Source organism: Heterobasidion irregulare (genome assembly GCF_000320585.1).
Source record: "Heterobasidion irregulare TC 32-1 unplaced genomic scaffold scaffold_11, whole genome shotgun sequence".
NCBI classification, from domain to species: Eukaryota; Fungi; Basidiomycota; class Agaricomycetes; order Russulales; family Bondarzewiaceae; genus Heterobasidion; species Heterobasidion irregulare.
The window spans coordinates 1,209,975-1,231,814 of NW_009258207.1; the positions used below are offsets into that span (position 1 = coordinate 1,209,975).

General features: G+C 51.7%; 8 protein-coding genes across 8 annotated transcripts; 1 reads left to right on the top strand and 7 right to left on the bottom strand.

Annotated features, from left to right (window-relative positions):
* Window positions 1–38: 38 nt before the first annotated feature.
* Window positions 39–338, top strand: HETIRDRAFT_53333 (uncharacterized protein; the record flags this gene model as incomplete). The annotated part of the gene is made up of 1 exon (XM_009552883.1): window positions 39–338. A coding segment is annotated over one exon (300 nt), but the record flags the coding sequence as incomplete, so codon positions are not given.
* Window positions 339–763: 425 nt separating this feature from the next.
* On the bottom strand, window positions 764–1,024 carry HETIRDRAFT_328340 (uncharacterized protein; the record flags this gene model as incomplete). The annotated part of the gene is made up of 1 exon (XM_009553310.1): window positions 764–1,024. The coding sequence occupies one exon, from the start codon at window positions 1,022–1,024 to the stop codon at window positions 764–766; it is 261 nt and encodes an 86-aa protein (XP_009551605.1).
* A 2,940-nt stretch (window positions 1,025–3,964) lies between these two features.
* On the bottom strand, window positions 3,965–5,639 carry HETIRDRAFT_422123 (uncharacterized protein; the record flags this gene model as incomplete). Its single annotated transcript, XM_009553311.1, has 4 exons — window positions 3,965–4,308; window positions 4,360–4,651; window positions 4,708–5,469; window positions 5,520–5,639. 4 exons carry the CDS (start codon window positions 5,637–5,639, stop codon window positions 3,965–3,967), a joined length of 1,518 nt encoding a protein of 505 aa, XP_009551606.1.
* A 5,056-nt stretch (window positions 5,640–10,695) lies between these two features.
* Window positions 10,696–12,135, bottom strand: HETIRDRAFT_422124 (uncharacterized protein; the record flags this gene model as incomplete). The annotated part of the gene is made up of 2 exons (XM_009553312.1): window positions 10,696–10,880; window positions 10,908–12,135. 2 exons carry the CDS (start codon window positions 12,133–12,135, stop codon window positions 10,696–10,698), a joined length of 1,413 nt encoding a protein of 470 aa, XP_009551607.1.
* A 3,539-nt stretch (window positions 12,136–15,674) lies between these two features.
* On the bottom strand, window positions 15,675–16,040 carry HETIRDRAFT_53386 (uncharacterized protein; the record flags this gene model as incomplete). Its single annotated transcript, XM_009552885.1, has 1 exon — window positions 15,675–16,040. A coding segment is annotated over one exon (366 nt), but the record flags the coding sequence as incomplete, so codon positions are not given.
* A 77-nt stretch (window positions 16,041–16,117) lies between these two features.
* On the bottom strand, window positions 16,118–17,341 carry HETIRDRAFT_328945 (uncharacterized protein; the record flags this gene model as incomplete). Its single annotated transcript, XM_009553313.1, has 1 exon — window positions 16,118–17,341. The coding sequence occupies one exon, from the start codon at window positions 17,339–17,341 to the stop codon at window positions 16,118–16,120; it is 1,224 nt and encodes a 407-aa protein (XP_009551608.1).
* Window positions 17,342–18,941: 1,600 nt separating this feature from the next.
* HETIRDRAFT_430068 (uncharacterized protein) lies at window positions 18,942–19,735 on the bottom strand (the record flags this gene model as incomplete). Its single annotated transcript, XM_009553314.1, has 3 exons — window positions 18,942–19,045; window positions 19,201–19,475; window positions 19,563–19,735. The coding sequence occupies 3 exons, from the start codon at window positions 19,733–19,735 to the stop codon at window positions 18,942–18,944; spliced, it is 552 nt and encodes a 183-aa protein (XP_009551609.1).
* A 744-nt stretch (window positions 19,736–20,479) lies between these two features.
* Window positions 20,480–20,788, bottom strand: HETIRDRAFT_247970 (uncharacterized protein; the record flags this gene model as incomplete). Its single annotated transcript, XM_009553315.1, has 1 exon — window positions 20,480–20,788. A coding segment is annotated over one exon (309 nt), but the record flags the coding sequence as incomplete, so codon positions are not given.
* Between the last annotated feature and the right edge of the window lie 1,052 nt (window positions 20,789–21,840).

Genomic DNA, 21,840 nt, shown 5'->3' on the forward strand with positions numbered 1-21,840 from the left:
GGCCCGAAAATCATCTCAAAAACAATCTCGATTCCGATATGTCATCCTTATTTTCCTCAGTCATCCCCGGTTCTTTCCATTCCACTAATATCGCCGACCCGGTCGCCATCTTCGCCGCCAAGTGCAAGTACAAACCGGTCGCACAGAAAACACGACCAGTCTTGGCCGACCTCCCCGAAAAGTTCCGAATCGTTCGGAACATCCTTGGTGACTCTCTCGCTACCCTTCCGACACTGACACCGAACCCCCCACCCTTCGCGCCGACCGGCAGATACACAGCCGAACGACGCGACCTCATCGACAAAGTCCACTCGGACGACTTCCTTTGGCCGGCCGAACGACAGCTCATGCACCATTTCATGTGTCTACAAGAGATGGGATTCGCCTGGGACGATTCGGAACGCGGACGTTTCCGCGAGGACTTCTTTCCTCCAGTCAATATGCCGGTGGTCGAACACAAGCCCTGGGTTCAACGCAACATTCCGATTCCACCAGGCATCTACGACGAAGTGTGCCGACTCATCAAAACCAAGATCGCTGCTGGAGTCTATGAGCCGTCAAATTCGTCCTACCGATCGCGTTGGTTTACAGTCGTCAAGAAGACGAATAGCACCTCCACTGGCACCAAACTCCGAATCGTTCACAGCCTCGAACCCCTGAACGCAGTCACCATCCAGCATTCAGGTGTGCCTCCATATACCAATCAGATCGCTGAACAGTTTGCAGCTCGCGCTTGCGGCGGCATTCTGGATCTCTATGTTGGCTATGACGAACGAGGGCTCGCCGAATCATCTCGCGACTTCACCACGTTCCAGACCCCATTCGGCGCCCACCGGCTCGTCACCCTGCCCATGGGATGGACAAATTCGGTCCCGATCTTCCACGACGACGTCACCCACATCCTCCAGCCAGAGATCCCAGACACCACCATTCCTTTCATCGACAATGTCCCGATTCGGGGCCCACCGACCCGATACGAACTGCCGAGCGGTGGCTTCGAGACGCACCCCGACAACTCCGGCATACGACGATTTGTGTGGGAACACTTTCAAGGCCTCAATCGGGTGGTTCAGCGAATGAAGTACAGCGGAGGAACATTTTCGGGACACAAGGCGACACTCTGCGCAGCCGAAATCACGGTGGTCGGCCATCGCTGCACGTACGAAGGAAGATTACCCGACGAATCTAGGGTAGAGTCAATTATGAAGTGGGGACCTTGCAGGGATCTCTCTGACGTTCGGGCATTTTTGGGGACGATCGGTGTCGTTCGGATCTTCATTCGGAATTTTGCACACAGGGCGCATGCACTGACAATGTTAACGCGCAAAGATTTTCCATTCGTGTTCGGCCCAGACCAGATAGCGGCCCAGGACGACCTCCGGTCGGCACTTCTCGAATCGCCAGCCCTTCGGCCCATCGACTATGGGTCGGCAGCCAACGTCATCCTCGCCGTCGATACCTCTCAAATCGCGGTCGGCTTCCACCTCTGTCAATGCGCACTCGACAATCCGCGGGTTCGGTACTATGCTCGATTCGGCTCCATCACCCTTAACGACCGCGAATCGCGATTCTCCCAACCCAAGCTCGAACTCTACGGCCTCTTCCGCGCCCTCCGATCGCTCAAAATGTATCTCATTGGCGTTCGGAACCTGATAGTCGAAGTAGACGCACGCTACATCAAGGGCATGCTCACTAACCCGGATCTCGAACCCAGCGCCAGCATCAATCGGTGGATCGTCTCCATCCTCACCTTCCATTTCACACTTGTCCACGTCCCCGGCACCTCTCACGGCCCCGATGGTCTCTCCCGACGACCACCACAACCCGCCGATCGACCCGAACCCGAAGACGACTTTGACGACTGGATCGACAATCTCTACGGCTTCCTCCATCAGATCAACAACACGTTTCCCACCGCCAACTCAACCTCGACAACAGCCATCTTTACCTCCTCACTCATAGGCGACCTCCCGACCGATGCAGACTCCGACGACGAAGGCCCGACCATCGACTATTCGGATATCCCAAGATCGCAAAAAGCTTTGGAAGCCGAAGAACGCCTATGGTCGGTCCGCAACTGGCACCGAACATTGGTTCGGCCCCCTTCTCTCTCCGACTCCGAATATGCCACCTTCCTACGATATTGCACTGAGTTCTTTATCGCAGCCGACAAGCTGTGGAGAAAAGACTCACACGGTCGACACAAGATTGTTGCAGCCCCCTCTAGTCGGATCACAATTCTCACTGCCGCCCACGACGACGTTGCTCACAAGGGTTTCTACGCCACGACTGCCTTGATCGCCGAACGCTTCTGGTGGCCGCACATGAGGCAAGACATTTCCTGGTTTGTTCGGACCTGTCACCTTTGCCAGATTCGCCAGACTCGCAACGTCCTCATTCCCCCGACCATCGCTACGCCTGCACCACTCTTCGCGAAGATGTATATGGACACCATGCACATGCCGACCGCCGGTGGTTTCAAGTATCTCGTGCAAGGCCGCTGTTCGGTATCACACTACCCCGAATTCCGGATGCTGCGACGCGAAACAAGCTCAGCTCTTGCCGACTGGATCTTCGAGGATATCCTGTGCCGATGGGGAACACTGGTAGAGATCGTCTCCGACAACGGACCAGCATTCGTCAAGGCGCTCGACCAGCTAGCAAAGAAGTACCACGTTCGGCACATTCGCATTTCGGGCTACAATTCCCGCGCCAACGGCATCGCCGAATGACCTCACTTCGACGTTCGGCAGGCTCTGTTCAAGGCCGTTGATGGAGACCAGGCCAAGTGGAATCGTGCAGCTCATTTCGTATTCTGGGCTGATCGCATTACTGTTCGGCGCCGAATGGGTTGCTCGCCATACTTCGCAGCGACCGGAACCCATCCCCTCCTTCCCCTCGACATTGCCGAAGCCACATATCTTCTACCACCACCGACCACGGCCCTCAGCACCACCGACCTCATTGCTCGACGTGCCATCGCTTTGCAGAAACGCTGATCGGACCTCGCCCACCTTCGCAGCTCGGTAGTCGGCGCCCGTGTCCAGGCCGCCATCCGATTCGAACAACAGCATTTGGCCACACTTCGCGACTTTAATTTCCACCGAGGCTCACTTGTCCTGATGCGCAACACGGCCATAGAAAAGGCGCTCAATCGGAAGATGCGTCCACGGTATTTAGGACCTTTGCTAGTAATTTCTAGGAATCGGGGAGGAGCGTATATTTTGGCCGAACTCGATGGATCGGTCTTTGATCGGCCAGTTGCAGCATTCCGCGTTATTCCTTATTTTGCTTGCAGGTCTCTGAAGCTCACCGACCTTGAAGCCCTCCTCGACATCTCGCAGGAACGCCTTCGGGCCATGGAAGAATCCCGATCGAGCGACGACGACGCCGAAGATGATAGTGCCGATGAAGATACCGACACCAGCTCAGTCCGATCGGCGGAGGACAACGATGCGGCTTCGGTGACCTCCGACTAGATCCCACCCTCCCACCCTTCGCTCTCTTCGGTCGGTGACTGGGGACAGTCACGATTTCAGTAGGGAGGAGGATGCACAGATATACCCATTCCTTATCTTCGTTTATTCGTCACAGACATGGACTGACGCCCAATCATTTCCACATCTCTTAGTACTTTTACCACCGACCGATCGCCGACTGAATAGTCGGCACTCATTTTCCCCATCACTCCTTCAAGTACCAAGCCGCATTGAAGACTTCTTCCGATTTGCGCAAAACCATAGGGTTTTATGCCTGTGATGACATACTGAGGCTTCCCCTAATATTCCAATTTATTTTCTTCATTTTGCCGAACGCTTCGCTTACAAGTACATTCACACAGTCATTTCGCCGACCGATTTCCCGAACGACACCTCTAGTCTTCGCCAAACGTCTCATTCATCTCAGGACAGTCCTTTCACTGTTATTTTACATTTTACTGTACTACCGACACCTTGAAACTACTTTACACATCGGGAACAAAGTCGCCCGACACCGACATTCCCGAATCCTCGGCATCCGACGAGTCTTCCACCAACACCACATCCGAAACTGCCGATCCACCCGAACGCGCCTCAAGAACCTCCAACTCACCCTGCCACATCGCGATCGAACGCGCCAGCGAGGCACGAGTACCTTCGGCCACAGCAATGCGGTACCGAAGCTCCGACGCGATGCCTTGCGCGACGACAGGAGACAGGCGAGAGGAGTCGGGCAGGGCGGGGACAGCAGAAGAACGGGGACGGGAAGGGGCCAGGACGGTACGGGTGGTGGTTGGGAGACGCTGGACGGGCTTCCGAGCCCAAACAGCTAGACAAGACGATGAGCTCACAGCCCAGCAATGACGAATTGATTACTCACCTTTAGTCCGTGCGATACTCTCGCCGACAGATCGTTCGGGGATGAGTACCTCGACCTTACGCTTCTTAGTCGGGCGCGATGGTTCCGGCTCCCCCGACTTTTCGGCCGCCTTCGCTTTCGACTTCCCTTTCCCCTTCGACTTCCCTTTGTCCTTCGGCATCCACCCGGGCTGGAAGCTACAACCTTTCTGCTCCTTGGAGCACTTCGTACAAGAAACTTGGCCGGCCCTCGTGTAGCACCGAAAAGCTACAGTGGTAAACTCGGTGGCGCACCGATGGCACGCGTATTCGGCCTAGAAGAAAGAAGGGTCAGCAAGCAACAAAAGGCGGCAAGAGGGAGGGGACTTACGAGGACGTCATCCGGCAACAACTCCGGGGGATCCTGCAGCAACTTACCAGCTCCGTTCCGCTCCACAGGAGGCCGAACAGACGACATTCGGCCTGTGCCAGGACCCAGAGGAAGCACGACACGTCCAGCGGTCGGCGTCAGTTGACGCGCGAACTCGATGACAACGGCAGCAGCCGATTGCTTGCCCTTCGCGTCAGTCGGGGCAGCGGCGGCGACCGGGCCCACGCTCATTCGGTCCAGGGCATCGGTTGCGGACGCAAGCTCCGAATCATCGGCGGACGGGTCGGGATGAGAAGAGTCGGCGGACGGATTGGGACGAGAGGAGGACACGGCGGTAGAAGGAGAAGGGGAGCGAAAGAAGAGAGGAATGGGAAAGACGGACTCTGACTCCAGCTCGGCCAGCTGACGATCACCCTGTTCAGGATCGAGCGACCCGTTGAACATGGCCTCCACCAAGGCCTCCCGACGCCGCTGACGATCTTCTTCGGCCAACTGACGGGCAGCGGCAGCCCGCATCGCCTCGGCTTCCTCAGCCTCACGTTCGGCGACAGCGACCCGCGCAGCCTCCTCTGCCAGGGCCTGTTCTTCGGCCGCTTGTTGCTGTTTCTGCGCTGCAAAGCGCGCCGCACGCTGCGGCAAGATGCGCGAACCCCAGGCAAGCCAGTCGTCGGTGGCAACATGATCGAGGCCACTCTCAGCCTCGGCGACCCAGGCCGCGAGTTCGGGCACGTCCTGCCCACGCGCCGAACGATCGAAAACAGCCTGCAAGGACGTCAGCAGCCAGCAGAAGGCAAAGGGACGGACCAACTTACCACTCGTTTGGCGAACCCCTGCGCCCAGGCCTCGTAATCTTCGTACTCGGCGGCACCGTCGGGAAGAGCGAGCATGTACTCCCCGAGCTTGGTTTTGAGGACAGAGAGGATGGAGGACATGTTGGAAGGCCGAAAGGATCGGACGAGGAGACGAAGCGGCAGGAGGATGGCGATGAAGGACTTAGTCGCTGGAGAATCAACGATCGGCAGGGGATCGTGGTCACCTGACAAAGCCCCGTGCCACTGCGCTCGGCAGAGGCCGCGATACGCGCCACCGCTTTTTGCCGACACAACTCTCACGCCAGCGTCTAGCTTGGGCGCTAGGACTCAGCCACCCCTTCACCTAATCAGTTGCCACGCCACAGGAGTTTGCCGGCTCCGCTTCGGTCTCTCTCGCACATTGACCCGGGTCTTTCCACGCCATCGCTCTTTGCCGATTCACCGCCTTTTGCCGCACCACTCCCATGCCTCAGCCACATACTCACCTAATCCAATCCCACTCAAGTTTTTTTCCACGCCTCCACCCCAGTCTCCACGCCATGGGACTTTGCCGACTCCGCTTCAATCACTGTTGCGCACGCCACAGCTAGTCTTCCCACGCCACCGCTCATTACCGATCATTTTCCCACGTAACTTGCCACATCGCCACTTATTTTCCACGCCACTTTTCCCACGCCACTTTTTCCGCTCCAACTCACAGCCACCGACCACTGACTGAGGACAGTCAGGATTTCAGTAGGGAGGAGATGATGAGCATGCACCCGCGCTAGGGTCCGAGGGAGGTATTCGGGAAGCTTTGGGGAGATACCAAACAAGCGCTAGACAAGTACCGAAGACGCCGACTATTACCGAACACGGTCGGTCCCTACCCGACCGACGACAAGCCACCGAAGGACGTTCGGCAGCACTTGGGTCAGTTCGCCCACACTTTACGTACTTACCATGACCGCATAGGAGTGTTACGATAGATGTTTACGAGATCGGAGCCAGTATTCCGTATCGGCCGATGTCCTCCGTGAGTCGGTCGGTCCTTATCGCTTATCTTCCTGACTTCCGCATGGTCGGTCAAACGCGATCTTGCACCATTGCTTGGCCACCCTGGTCGTACGATACCTCTTCTTTATTTTTCATTGGCTCTCCAACGCCTGTTCCTGCTACCTACGCTCGGGCGACGGATCCCGAACGTTCGGGATTTCGACATCACTGATTACCTTTTACCCTATCACCTTCGGAACCCATATGGACATCTCACCTACCTTCTTATCTTCTCTGATCGCTGGGGCTTGGCGCTGTTACGACTGCTCGTCGGTAACCCCAAGAGTAGGAGGTTCTTCCCTAGGTCACTCGTGGAGGATGTGTGGAACGGTGGTCTCGACTGTACGTGTAGCACAGGAGCCAGAAGTGTATTGCGATATAGCAATGAAGACTGTAGTGGGAAGACTACAGTGGATGAAGGGTACTGTAGGAAGACAGTACCAGAACAAAGATCCCTGTATGTGAAGATACAGGGGAACGAAGGAGTACTGTAGGAAGACAGTACTGAACGAAGAGAATAGACTGAAGATCGTCAGCCTATTCTATGGGCCTTTTATACTACTTTGGGAAGTAGGGCGTGAGAATACCGAATATGTATCTGTAGGTATTCTCTAAGTCGTCTCTCTCAATAACGACTACTCTTGTGCTTCTCCGTTGGTCTCCTTCCGGCCAGGAGAGACTAGGAGGTTCATGCCCTGCGTGTGAGTAATTTATAAGGCGGCGTTCCATGCCCGCTAATACAATAGGCCCGTGATACTCGACCAATGATTGATGATCCATTGGGAGTGGATGACCAAGGTTAATACCTGTACCTTGTTTGTACGCCTCGCCTAGCGAGGCCGCTTGATATTTGTGATGATCGTGTCGGTATAGACCGCCGTTAAGGCCCGACAGAACGTGATCATAACAATACCCCCTTTCTACGTCCTATTCGCCTGGTAGGACCACGCCTTGCATGTCATCGCCACTCCATATACGATTTGCTTTCTTGATCCAACGATGGTCTCCGGATGCGGCTTCCGAGACGTGACTTCGTTTTCTGGGAGGAAGACCGACTTACGTCGTTTGATCCTCTAGGAGTTTTCCATCTCCGTTGAGCTGTTTGTTTGTCGAGTCGCGAGGTTATCCAGGCCTCCGCTCTCTAGGATGTTGTTCCTTCACCCGTGGGATTGATTCTGCCGCGGGTAAACCTCATCGCGGTCTTACTTCCAGCCCGCTTCTGGAATAGTATCAAGAAAGGCGTATGAATGCGAGTGGTGTGTGGATGAATAGAAATTCGAGCGTGTGGGTTCTAATTCGTGTCATCAGGTTCTTCTTCTTCCTTCTCCGAGGGCCAAACCTCAGTGTTTCCAGGATAGTCGTCTATCCTCATGATTTGTTGTTCCTCTTGACGACAGTGGATGGCGCCCATGGACAAGTAGGTTGATCGCTTTACGAAGGCTTAGGCCTACTTCTCCAGGCTACCAGTCATGACGCCCCAAGCAGTATCGCTCCCATACGGTGAGCTCATCTCCGGTGAGGTTGCAGCCAAATCCCAAACAGTATTGTCCCCATACGGTGGACTCATCTCCGGTGAGGCAGTTTACGGCGTCCAGAGTTTGTTTTTCACAAACGTGGGCCTATGGTGGGGAATACCACGTGTAGTGTTGGGTTCGAGGCAAGGATGTGAAGAGAATTAGACTTGAAGGGTGCCGTGAGGAGTAAGGAGGAGTCTGACTCCTTCTCCAGATCAGCCCGTTCGCTTGCACGAATGGACATTAAGACCACAGCTGATATATTTGTCGGGTTGCGAGATATATCCACGACTGGCAGTTTAAAACGTCATGCGGGACGGTCCGTAGTTTATCGTCGTTTCGGACGATCCGTAGTTTAACGTCTTTGCGGACGTCCTTCATCATCAACATGGAATATCTGTGGGGAAAGATGTTTCTGCACGCCGGAATTTCCATCGGTGATGTGCATAGGGCCATAGACCAGACTTTGCCCGCTCCAGATTCCACTGAGGCATGATGGACGGTTTATACTATATCAAACCGGATAACTTGTACGTCTCAATATTAGGAGACCGCTCAGTTTAATGCCGTGAGGTAGGCATCCTCGCAGTTTAATGCCGTGCGATAGGCATCCTCGCAGTTTAACGCCGTGCGATAGGCGGACTATCGTCTGACTATGTCCCTCGAGTCACGATAGGCTTTTCCTCCGAGGATGAGGGTAGTTTAACGTCATCTCGGACGTTGTCGACATATTCTCGTCAAGAATGATGCCGACCGATGATCCCTATGCTAAAAGGGACGAGTAGTTTAACGTCATCTCGGACGGTTGGTGACCACGGTCTTGGTCAACAACCACAACTCCTATTCGGTAAGGAGCACGTAGTTTAATGTCATTGCAGACCGATTGACACCATGGCGGTCAATCCACAACTCCTATACGGTAAGGAGCAATAGTTTAGTGTCATTGCGGACGATTCAGCACCAGAGTGATGAATCACAACTCCCATACGATCGGGAGCAAGTAGTTTAGCGTCGTTACGGACGCATTGGTGTCCAGGGGATTGGACGTCAATGACAACCCCTAGGTTCAGGGGCACTAGTTTAACGTCGTTTCGGACGCGCGGTATCTTGTCAAGATCGCCACGCACAATCCCTAGAACGAAGGGACGGTAGTTTTACATCGTTGCGGATGCCCGTAGTTTACCGTCGTTGCGGACGTCGATGCCATTGGCCTCGAACAATCCCTATGTGGAAAGGGACAATAGTTTAGCGTCATCGCGGACGTTGTTTCGCCACAAATATTGTGGAAAAACAATGCTTAGTTTAACGTCATCCCGGACGCTTCGTAGTTTATCGTCGTTGCGGACGAGACCTAGTTTTACGTCGTCGCGGACGCTTGTGGCGGAATAGACTTTGGATGAGTGGCCCGCTCTTGTCGTTCTTCCGCTATGTGGGCCAGACGAGAGTCGTATGACCTAGTCCCTTCCTACTAGATCTTCGACTCGAGGCACGTGTCCTAGTTGCCTCCTGACTAGGTCTTGGAGCGGAATTTCTTGTACTTCGACTCCAGGACTAGACTGAGTGCTCCATGAAGAGATGCTTGCTCTTCCATGTCCCCAGACCCCTCGCTTGGATTTGAACCAAGACGACCCGATATTCTTTTACCGAAAAGCGAGTGAATATCGGAAGCGCTTCGACCTTTTATAGGCAGGGTTCTGTGACGCGAGTCCTTCCGCGCTTCGCCAGAATGCAACCACGCTCCTTTGGTCAATGGTAGTTTAACGTCATCTCGGACGGGGATAGTTTTCCATCGTTTCGGACGAAGACTAGTTTAACGTCATTGCGGACCCTAGTAGTTTATAGTCATTGCGGACCAAGCCTTTGGTAGTTTTACATCGTTCCGGATGTAATTTGTGGCCTTGCATCATTAGGAAGACTTGTGAGGTAGAGGCGGCCCGCTCTCTACATCATCTCATGCGCCAGCTGTAGGATCCCCTAATGCGGAAACGATCCTATAAAACGGGAGATCCAAAGTGGGACGTCCCAAAACACCAGTCAGACCTTGACTGTGAGGGTCACTTGACGAGTTATGCATCATAATTTTCTCGACCACGGATTGCAGACCGTTATGTATGGGTCCTTCGCTGTACCAAGGCGAAGAGCCGGCTTGTTGACACCTTCAAGTAGATATATGTCATGTAGAGGGTTCCCTAATGCGGAAAAAACCCTGTAAAACTGAGGATCCAAATGGGACGCTCGATTCATCTGTCAGATTAACTCCTTGACAGCGAGGATGTGAAAGGTTCCGCCGTAGGCTGTACGTGGAATTATGCCTGCTGTTGTCCTTGATTCGTACCATCATTTGAACCTAGGACTAAAAATGGTCAGGTACTTCCCCTGCCTTCTTATCTTTTCACAGTTTTAAGACATGCAGGTCCGATAGTTTAGACGTCATTCCGGACGCGGGGTAGTTTAACGTCTGTTTCGGACGAGGTCGTACAGTTTAACGTCTTGAGGGACGATCTTAGTTTTACGTCATTGCGGACGATTGTAGTTTTACATCGTTTCGGATGTAATTTTGTCCGGGGAAAGGAGTTCCTCAACTTCCTTACCCCCTTTCTTCTCCTTGTGCCCTACTATTAGTCCGTTTAATAATTGAAGGGTCCCTGATAATCCCCGCCCCCTTCGTCAGGTCGGTAGTAGGGGTCCACTTCGTCGTAATTTCCTGGATCGTCTAGAGCATCCCATGCATCGAGCTCGGATCTAGTCCAAGAGCTATTTCTTCGAGCCTCCGAATCAGTGCGGCGAGTTCTGCGGCTACTTCGGTTATCCTCTCTTTCGTTCGTACGAAATCAAGCACTAGGAGGAGGCGATCCAGGCCGGTGTCGAATACTCCGGCCAGCAGTTGTTCCGCATCCGAGGGTTGCCTGGTTTCCCCGACTCCGCCTTCCCTCATTTCTTCGATAGACGGGCGGTTCCTCCTCGTCGGTATTTCCTTGGGATAAGGGAAAACCTCGTATCCGGTGAGAGGGGGGAGTCGCGGTATGGCTATGCGCTGTAGGAACCTCTCGTTGTCTCGGTGGAGGGTGCTCCACGACCGTACGCGGGACCCTCCTTGGATTTGGTACAGGCGTGGGATGTTCTCCGGGACGTGGTACGTTCCAAGTGACAACTCGGAAAGGGTCGGTTCTGCTTGGCTGGACGTTTCCCAATTCTCCTCCGAAGAGGAGAGCTGGAAGGAGCTCTCGGTTGACGTATTGGGAGAACTCGTCAGGGTGGATGAGGAGGGCTCGGGGTCGCCCGTCATTGTGGGCGTACCAGGAGGCTGTGTCCGGGTCGGTTTGGAGGGCGAGCGTTCTGATCTGGAGACTGGCACTAGCCAGTCGTCGAGGTACGTCGCTATATTCATTCCCGGGTTGTCCTGCCGAGAAGTTAGCGAGTCTTTGGAGGGCCATGGCTGTGGCCATTTGTATTACCGCGGAGATGGTGTTCCGCTGGAGGAGCGCGTCCGCGTGTCGCTCCAGTTCTCTGGCGTGAGGATCTGTACGAGGGGTAGGTCCTCCCATGGAGCTGGGAATCGGTCCACTAGTTGGTACTGGCGGAGGTGCAGTTTCTGATAGAACTGGTATTGGTTCAGCTTCTCCATGGCTTGGGAGTTGAGCTGCCGTTCTTGCTCGAAATCCCGAGGGACCTGCAACTCCACTATTTGGCGTGCCTTCACTAGGAGGTGGAACTCCCACTGGTAATTGGCCAAGGCTCGACTGGTTTCGGTCATCAGAGTTTTCATGCCGTGGTGCATCTCGTGAGGCCCTCTCCGGTGAGGGTCTTCGGGTTCTTTCCCTTTCCTTGAACTTGCCATAGTCTTCGGCGTCGTCGTCGGAGAAGTTGTTGAGATGAGGGGTGAGGAGGACGCCGGTAGATCCTGGTTGTTGAGGACTTGTTCCTCTATCAATTCGTCCAGCATCTGGTCGGTGAGGACTTGTTCCTCTTTCCACTCGTTCGACATCTGGATTGGCGACCATAAGGACGACATCGGGGGAGGAGTTTCTGGATGGAGACGAAGCATCGTGGTCGTCGCGGAGGAGCATTCGAAAGGGGAATGTGTTTGAGAGGGGAAGAAGGTGAGAAGATGTTCTTGTTGGAGTCCTCTTGTCGCTCCTTTTATAATCTTTCGTCTCTCCTCTCAGGCTGTTCCCGGACGAGGTTTGTCAGGGTATTGGTCATGGAAATCTTTCATGGCTTCTTCCGCCGTTCCCTTTAGGAGAGTGTAGGGTTCCCAGGTGTTGTCTGCTTCGGGATATCCCATCCATTTGACCAAGTATTTGGTTCCCCGTCCTTGCCGTTTTGAATCCACGATCATTTCCACTTCATAATGTTCTTCATCGTTCAATACTTCCGGTATTGGTCGCGCGAAGTTTTCTCCGTGGGCTTCGGTTTCTCTATATTTAGTGAGCACTGCGGCGTGGAATACCGGGTGGATCTTCCACTGCGGAGGAATTTGGAGTTTGTACGCCAGGGTTCCCACTTTTCCCAGTATCTTGAAAGGGCCATATCGCCTAGGGGCGAGTTTGAACTTATGATGGGTTGTCCGAATATGGGTTCCTTCTAGCCATACTTGGTCTCCTTCTTTCCATTGGGGAAGTTTCCTGTGAAGATCCCGGTCTTTGGCGTAGTTGCTGGCTATTTGTAAGCTAGCCGCGGCTTCTTCCTGAACTTCTATGATCGTCTTAATGCGTTCAGCTACCGCAGGTACCTTTGTCTCCAGTGCCGTGTCAGCTGAATAGGGAGGATTGAAGCCGTATAGTACTTCGAAAGGGGATTTTCCGGTGGCCGAGTGCTTCCGTGTGTTATGTGAGAATTCGGCGAACAGCAGAAGGTCTACCCAATTGTCTTGATGGTAGTTGCAGAACGTTCTCAGGAACTGTTCGATTTCCTGGTTTACCCGTTCCGTTTCTCCATCTGTTTGGGGATGATAAGCCGTGCTGAGAGCGGCGGTGATTCCTAGCCGTGTCCAGAGTTCTCGGGTAAACTTGGCCGCAAATTGAGGGCCCCGATCGGATACTATTTTGGTCGGCAGTCCATGTCGATTGAAAACGTTATTTTGGAAAAGCGCGGTTGTTTCTTCTGCCGTGATCATTTTCTTGCATGGGGTGATGACTATGCCTTTTGACAGGCCTTGATCCACTACCACGTTAATTGAGTCGAAACCTTTGCTTTCGGGTAGGTCCGTGACGAAATCCGTCGAGATGAATCGCCAAGGGACGTTGGTGGTTTCCAGAGGGTGGATAGGTGGGTGTGTCTTGTGTGTCAAGTTCTTTGTAGATTGGCATATGGTGCATCCATCCACATATTCGTGGACGAATTTAGTCATGTTTTGCCACCAGTAGTGTCGTTGCACTATTTCCAATGTTTTCGCTCTACCCGGGTGTCCTACCGCGGGTGCATCATGGTGTGTTTTGACGATGAGTCTTCGGATGACGTCGTCCTTTGGGACGCATATGTGGCCGTTGCGTCTGGTGATTCCGTCTTCGTGTGTCCAATGTCCCAGTAATCCTCTCATCCCTTGTGGACCTACTCGCAGGAGTTTTGCAAGAGCTACTCTTGTTAAGGCGTCATGTTCCGATTTCGAGTGTCGGATGAGGGAAATGAGGTTTGAAGAGGCGATTTCCGTGGATTTTATATGCCGTGTCGGAGACGGTTCTACCAATGTTTCGTCAGATTTGTTGAAAAGGTTGGCCGGGAGCAAAATTTGAGCTTTGTTGTCAGATTCCACCCCCTCACTTAGATCTGGACGCCTGGACAGAGCATCGGAATGATTTGTTGATCCCGCTTTATAGCTGAGCGTGAAGTCGAATCTGCTCAAATAAAGGCTCCAACGGGCGTGTCGTCGTGAGAGATCTCGCGCCGTTTGGAAGTGTTCCAGATTCTTGTGATCTGTCCAGATCTCGAATGGGTGTCGTGCACCTTCGAGGTAGTGGTTCCAGTGTTCCAACGCTTTTATGATGGCCAGGAGTTCGCGATCGTGGACGTCGTAGTTCCGTTCTGCTGGTGAAAATGACCCGGAAAGGAATGCGACTGGATGCCAGTTGCCGTCTTTTCCTTCTTGCAGGAGGGTGGCTCCATAAGCGATTAGTGAGGCGTCCGTTACTAGTCGATATGGATGCATGGGGTCCGGGTAATTCAGAACGGGTTTGCTGATAAATGCCCTTTTTAATCGTTCGAAGGCTTCCTGGCACTTCGAAGTCCAGTTCCATTTTGCATCCTTTTTGGTGAGGTCATGCAGAGGTCGTGCGATAAGGGAGAACTTATCGATGAAACGCCTGTAGAAGTTTCCTAGACCTAAAAAGGAGCGAATGTCTCGGACGGTGCGTGGGACTGGCCAATCTTGTATGGCGTCCACCTTCGAGTCTTCCATAGCGACATGGTCTTTTGAAATGGTGTATCCCAGATATTGGAGTTTTTCTTTATAAAACTCGCATTTTTCTAGTTTCAAGTAAAGGTCGTTGTCGCGTAAGATCTGGAAAACCTGGTTCAGGACTTGAATGTGTTCCGCCATGTTTTTGGAGAAAATGAGGATGTCGTCCATGTATACGGTTATTTTCCGGGCTGTGATGAGTTCTCTGAAAATCATGTTCATCATGGCCTGGAAGGTGGCTGGTGAGTTGGTGAGGCCGAAGAACATCACTGTGGGTTCATAAGAGCCCAGCGGAGTGATGAAAGCGGCCTTCCACTCATCGCCCTTTTTGATTCGTATATTGTTGTATCCCCATCGTACGTCCAATTTGCTGAAAATGGTGGCCCCTTTGATTACGTCCAATAGTTCTTGGATTAGCGGAAGGGGGCACACATTTGGGATGGTGTACGAGTTCAAATGTCGGTAGTCCTGTACCGGGCGCAGTTTTCCATCCTTCTTTCCTATGAAGAAAAATGGGGCTGCTGTTTGTGAGGTGGATCGACGGATGGTCCCCCGAGTGAGGTGTTCCTTGATGAATTTCCCTAGTTCATCGTGTTTCTCGGGGCTCAAGGCGTAGATTTTTGGCACTTGAGGTTTGAAAGTCGGTTTCAAATCTATGGCGTGATCCCAGTAAGTGTGCTCTGGGAGCCGCTGCGACTTTCGTTCGCTAAAGATGTCCAAATATTCGTGATGCGCCTTGGGGACTCTTTCCTTTAGATTGGTGACAACGATTTCGTCCTCTAAGTCCTGGTCGAAGCTGGCAAATCCTGACGGTTCGGGAGCCAGTTTCCGAATAACTGGTTCCTCTATAGCCTGTTTTCCTGAGGGTTTGTCTGGGAGGTCAGGTTCTCCCTCATTTGGTGAAAGAGATGGCTTGTCTTGAGCCTTTCGTTTCTCTTCTGCGTATTTCCTTATGTCCTTTAGGAGCCATTTCCTTTTGAGGTATGCTCGTAGTCGGACACCAAACGTTCCGCTATGGTCGCGGAGTCCTACATCTTCCGATAGTCTTCGGAGATGTTCTAGGCGCTGTTTTTCGCGCTCATTGATGCGTGGTTTGTGCCGTGGCTCCACGTCTGATAACCGCCTGCTGTATGGCGGTTCTTCCCTTGCCCTAGTGAACCCATATGGTTGCTGGCATTTCTGGGGGCACCGATCAAAGTGCACTTCACGTCGCCTCCATTCGATGGAGGGATCGTGGTATTTCAACCAATCTGTTCCCAGGATAAGGTCGTCTTTCCCTAGATTAGAGATAAACATCTGGACGCGCTCAGTATGCGTTCGTCCACTGATGTCCCGAATGGTGAGGTTCACATCCAAGGCGGATCGGATGAGACCTGCTTTGTTAATGGTGTCATCGACGTTCCGGACGCGAATGGGGTTGTTGAGTGCATAGGTGGGGAAACGATGTTTCTTGACCCAAGTTTCGTTTACTATAACCCCTTCGCAGGCCGAGTCGATGGTTGCCTTTGCTCCAGCGTTTTGACTCCTGTTTGATACTTTCACGTTCAGGCGTATGGGAGTGATGATACGGTCGTTCATTGCTCCGATACGAATACAAGTGCGGGCATCAAACTCGGGTCGTCCTTGACCTCTCTCCTTCGCTGGTGAGGGAGAGGTCAGGAAAAACGCTCCGCGTGTCCCAGGATTACTTCTCTGGCTTCATCTTTTCCTAATTCTCCGAGTACTGCTCCGATTCGAGCAGAATGACTGACGCCTCCGTCTCCCCGTCGTCCGTTAGGTAGCATAGCGCGCTGCCCATGGTTCGTCTGGGGTCGTCCGGATGGGGTAGAGTGAGGACGTTCCATCGAAGGACCAGGTTGTGGTACCCGCTGGTTGTTGCGATGAACATCCTCTGTCTCCATTCCTCGATATATTCCCGCTTGGTCTCCCATAGCGGGTGCGTCGTCTTCTCCTTCCAAATCAACCGCGCGGCTTCTTCTCCCTGTTGTACCCATGCATTTCTTCGAGTTTCCTCGAATCGGTCGAACGCCTCTGCGTAGTGACGGGCAGTCAGCATTCCAGTGTCCTGTTTTTCCACAATGGTAACAGGCGCCAGGAGGCTTGCCGTCATGTTTCCGTTTTTGGCTAAGGGCATTGCGCTTGCGTGTCGCGTCAATGTCCATGTCAACGACTTGGTTGTTCATTCTGCGAGGGGCGTTTGTGGAGTTGTAGCGGGGAGAGATTTGGTTATGGAAACGACTCAGATAATCGCTTCGAAAGGAGGTGGAGTTGGCGAGGATGGCTTTTTGAGCTGTTCTGGCCCGCAGCCGTCCATCTATTTCGCAGGCTGTATTGATCCAGTCCTGAATGGTATCCTTGGGCTGAACTTCCTTGTCATATATTTTGTCCATGACGCGCGGGTCTAGTCCGCGTTGGAAGTAAGGGACTTGCTCTTTTTCGGAGATGTCGGCATCGGCGGCAATGAGAATGAATTGGTTGGAGTATTCATCAACCGTCATTCGTCCTTGGGAGAAAGCCATGAGAGCGCTTCGCGCTTTGTCGGTCTTGCCCGTCTCCCTAAACTGTAATTTGAACTTTGCTAAAAAGTCCTTCCAGGTGCCTAGGTCGGTAGGTGGATCTGCTCCTACTGATCTGAGGAGAAAGTTCTCCGCCCAGGCTCCCGCCGTGCCGTATCTCATGCATGAGAGCACAAGGGATATTTTGTCTTGATTGGTCTTGTACCGATCGGATTCTGCTGCGAAAAGAAGGAGGCATTGGAGCATGAATTTCTGGGATTCAATGCGGTCGCCTGTGTAATTGTCTGGGAGTTTGACTTTTCCTCTTCCGGGTTGTACTGTCGTGGAAGGGGTGTTTGTAGAAGTCGAAGCTTGTCCCGACATGTTGGCGAGTGGTTCGTTTCGGGTGTTGATCGGTGTTTGGTTTGGTGAGTCGGAGTCTGATTCCGAGGTTGTTTCCTCTTGCTCCGAGTCTTCGGGGATTACCGGCGCCGGTTCCCTGTATTGTGGGGCTAGTTCCCACTGAGCTTCTGTTTCGTTCCAAATATCCTCTTCTTCTGTTCCGTCTTCAAGTGTGAAGTAATAACGCCCGTTTCGGTATGAGCAGTTATCGTAATTCGGAGGGGCAGTTCCGTTATTGTCTTCGTAGACCCAGAAGTCCCCTTCGCGCCGGATAGGGCGATTGTTGTGACGGAGTTGGTTATTGATGCGTCTAGTGCCGGGTGGGTATTCCTGGCCTAGGTCTTGCTCCAGAGTGTGTGCAGTAACGCTTTCTCAATGGGGGTCTATATCCCCACTGAGCAAGGTTATGAGAGAGGGTGTGGCAGCAAGCTAGTGCGAGCAAGGTAGGGGCAGAAGAGTCTATTCTAGTGTTACGACTGCTCGTCGGTAACCCCAAGAGTAGGAGGTTCTTCCCTAGGTCACTCGTGGAGGATGTGTGGAACGGTGGTCTCGACTGTACGTGTAGCACAGGAGCCAGAAGTGTATTGCGATATAGCAATGAAGACTGTAGTGGGAAGACTACAGTGGATGAAGGGTACTGTAGGAAGACAGTACCAGAACAAAGATCCCTGTATGTGAAGATACAGGGGAACGAAGGAGTACTGTAGGAAGACAGTACTGAACGAAGAGAATAGACTGAAGATCGTCAGCCTATTCTATGGGCCTTTTATACTACTTTGGGAAGTAGGGCGTGAGAATACCGAATATGTATCTGTAGGTATTCTCTAAGTCGTCTCTCTCAATAACGACTACTCTTGTGCTTCTCCGTTGGTCTCCTTCCGGCCAGGAGAGACTAGGAGGTTCATGCCCTGCGTGTGAGTAATTTATAAGGCGGCGTTCCATGCCCGCTAATACAATAGGCCCGTGATACTCGACCAATGATTGATGATCCATTGGGAGTGGATGACCAAGGTTAATACCTGTACCTTGTTTGTACGCCTCGCCTAGCGAGGCCGCTTGATATTTGTGATGATCGTGTCGGTATAGACCGCCGTTAAGGCCCGACAGAACGTGATCATAACAGGCGCCCATTCGACATCTACTCTCATTTCTTGTTTAATATTTTACTTAGGGGCTCTGTTTACTATAAAAACCTACATACAACTCTGGAATAAACCAGCTTTCGCACCCCACAGTTCAGAGCTCATTCGCACTCGTTTCAACCATCGAAATCGTCTTCATCGACTCCCGAAAACTTGTCATCCTCGTCGTTCGGCCTCATTCGCGTTCGTACTCGTCTCTTCGCTCGTACCCCCCATCCTCCCTCGTATATTGTCAGAGTCCCGTGTGGCTCTTGAAGCACGTAGTTGTCGGTCGCGACACTACCTTCTCGTTACCGACCGAATCCCCGACTCGACCGACCGAACGTTCGGTCGGTGTTCGGCGCAGTCCCGAAACCGTTCGGGTGCTATAATCTCATACTCCCCGTTGTTTCTCAGTACGCCATCGATTTCTAAAGTCATCACTAACAATTCCTTGTGTATTAGATACTAGCTCCAGCACCCCCTGCATTAGAGGTTGTTTTGGTGTTGTGCTCGGCACTTAGAGCCACCTCTAGCGTATCAGCGTGTATAACGGCAAGTAGTTCTTTATCGAAGATATTGTAATTCCGCTCGGCCGCATTGAAAGATTTAGACACAGGTAAACGACAGGGTGCCATCCATTGTTAGGCATCTCTTGTGATAGGATAGTGCCAGAGGCGAAGTCCGATGCATCGGTCTCAAGTCGGAATGAGCAATTACCTTCTGGGTAAATAAGGACGGGAGTGGAGGTGAAACAATGCTTCAAATTTTCAAAGGCGTCGTTCCTCTTCTGAGTCCACTCAAATGGTATGTCCTTCTTCCCGAGGTCATTGAGAGGTCGGGCCGTTGTAGCAAAGTCTTTGATAAACCTGCGATAGAAGTTTCCAAAGCCGAGGAAAGACTGTACTTCTTTCAAGTACTTTGGGGTTGGCCAAGTGGCAATACCATCGACCTTGACCGGGTCCATGGATATATTATCCGCGGAAATGATGAACCTGAGGTATTTGACCAAGGTGCATTTAGAAGGCTTCAGGAACAAATCATTGTCCAAAAGTATTTGCATGACCTAGGTTGTCACGCACCTATATTCTTTAATGGTCTTTGTAAACACCAAGATGTCATCCATGTAAACCGCAAGGACTTGTGCAACAATGAGGTCATGGAAGATGATGTTCATCATAGTTTGAAAAGTGGCGGGTGAGTTGCAAAGACCAAAGAACATCACAAGACATTTGAACAGGCCAAATTTGGTCATGAAGGCTGTTTTCCATTCGTCGCCTTCTGCTACGTGAATGTTGTTATATCCCTACTTGACATCAAATTTGGAGAAGATCCTTGCTTTTGATTTTGCAATGGTTCTTATTACATCGTCAATCAGGGGTAGTGGGTATTTATTTTTTATTGTCCACTCATTCAGTCTCCAATAATCTTAAACCGGTTGTAAGCTTCCTTCCTTCTTTTTTACGAAGAAGAAGGGTGACGCTTGTGGGGATTTGGATATTCTAATGGTTCCCCACTTCAAGTGTTCTTGAAGCATTTCGTGTAGCTGGTCTTCTTCTTCTTCTGTCAAGGGGTACAGCTTACATCCCGTTGGTTCCCATCCTAGTTTCATATCGATCTTATGGTCCCATTGTGAATGTTCTGGAAGTTGTTGTGAAGCTTCCTGGCTGAAGATTTTGGCGAATCGTTTAAGAACATATGCCGGAACTATTTTCTCAATGGGTTGTTCCGTTTTTGTTTTGTTTGCTTTTTCTGCCAGTTGTTGTGACTTGTTTCCAATGGAACCAATGTGAATCGCTTCGAGGGGATGTATCTTGAGTGGATCTTGGTAATACCATTCTTCATAGAATTCGGAGAAGAAGGTGTCATGGGTTTCATCATCTTCCGGGTCGTCTTCTATTTTGGAATACCCGATGGTTCTGTTCTTCCTTCGCTGCGTAGGTGCTAGTGCTTGTATGGTGAATTTAGGTCGACTGACTAGACATGTGATGACGCAGGTTGAGAATGTGAGATTGTTCTTTACCCAATTGATCTGTGGGTTATGCTTGTGTAGCCAATCTGTTCCTAGGATTATGTTTTCTCCTCCTAGGTTAGCGGCTAACAATTTGCATCGTTCGTTGTGATAATCTCCTTCTTCATTTGCCATTCTCATAAGCAGGCAGGCTTTGTTGGTGATCTTTCCTCCCTCATTGGCTGTTCCATCCACGTTGAACACAGGGATAGGTTTGTCAATTTTTTGCATCGGTATGTTTTTGTCCAAACAGAATTGCTTGTCAATGAGAAGCCCTTCTGCTCCTGAATCAATCAATACTCTGGCTTTGGTGGTTCCCCCTTTGTGTTTCAAGTGCACGTTTATCCTTATAGATGACTTCTGATTGGATTTGGTAAGTCGTACACATGTTTTTACAGGGGGATCTGGAGCAGGTCTACAGTACACCAGAGCTGTAGGCCTATTTAAAAATCCGGTTCCTTTCGCTTGCTTCCTTTGCTCAATTCCTGAAGGAGTGCTTCTTGTTCATCCCATCTCAGTTTTCCTATGAACCTCTCGATCTCTTCTTGGCTAATCTTAGGCTTCTCCTGACATACAGCTTCATCCGGTCTGGATGTGTAGGCCTGCCGCATTGCGAGCCAGGCTCGGAATGGGTTAGTCATCGCCACGCTTCCACCTTGGACCATAGTGCTTCTCTCATTACTGCCCTGAGCTCTTGCTGAGAATGCTCGGCCATAGCTTCCTCCTCCTGCTGCCATCCTGGTACTGGCCTGAGCTGGGTGGTACCCCATCTTTCCACTACTCTGTTGAACATGTCCAACTGTCCCTTCATGTATCCTAGACAAACCCCTAGCAGGGCATTGATTCGCCATATGTCCTTTCTGATGACAATAAAAACACCCACCCTCCATCTGCAGCTTGTTTCGCTCTTCATCGGTTAGGGCTGTACGGACTGAGTCGACAGCCATCGGAACAACAGAATTATTCATCGAGGAGGGTGCATTCGACAAGTTGTAACGGAAGGGATTGTTCTGTCGAACCAGAGTCGAGGGTACGGAGCTTTTTATGCTCTGTAGTTCTCTCCATTGGTTATTGAATCTGCGGGTGTACTTTACCCAATTGTCTATGGTGGTCGGCATTTCTGAGAGTCGGTAAATCTGTTTAAGGATCTCCGGGTGAATGGCTCAGCAGAAGTAGTCGACAGTGGATTCTAAATCAAATCCACTTTCTCCAACTGTCATGAGGTAGTTTGTGACAAATTCATTGGCTAATCGTTTTCCCATTCTCATGGTGAACAGTTTCTGCCTCGCCTTTTGTTCGAGGCTTTCGTCTTTGAATGATTCCACTAATTCTCCTAAGAACGCCTTGAA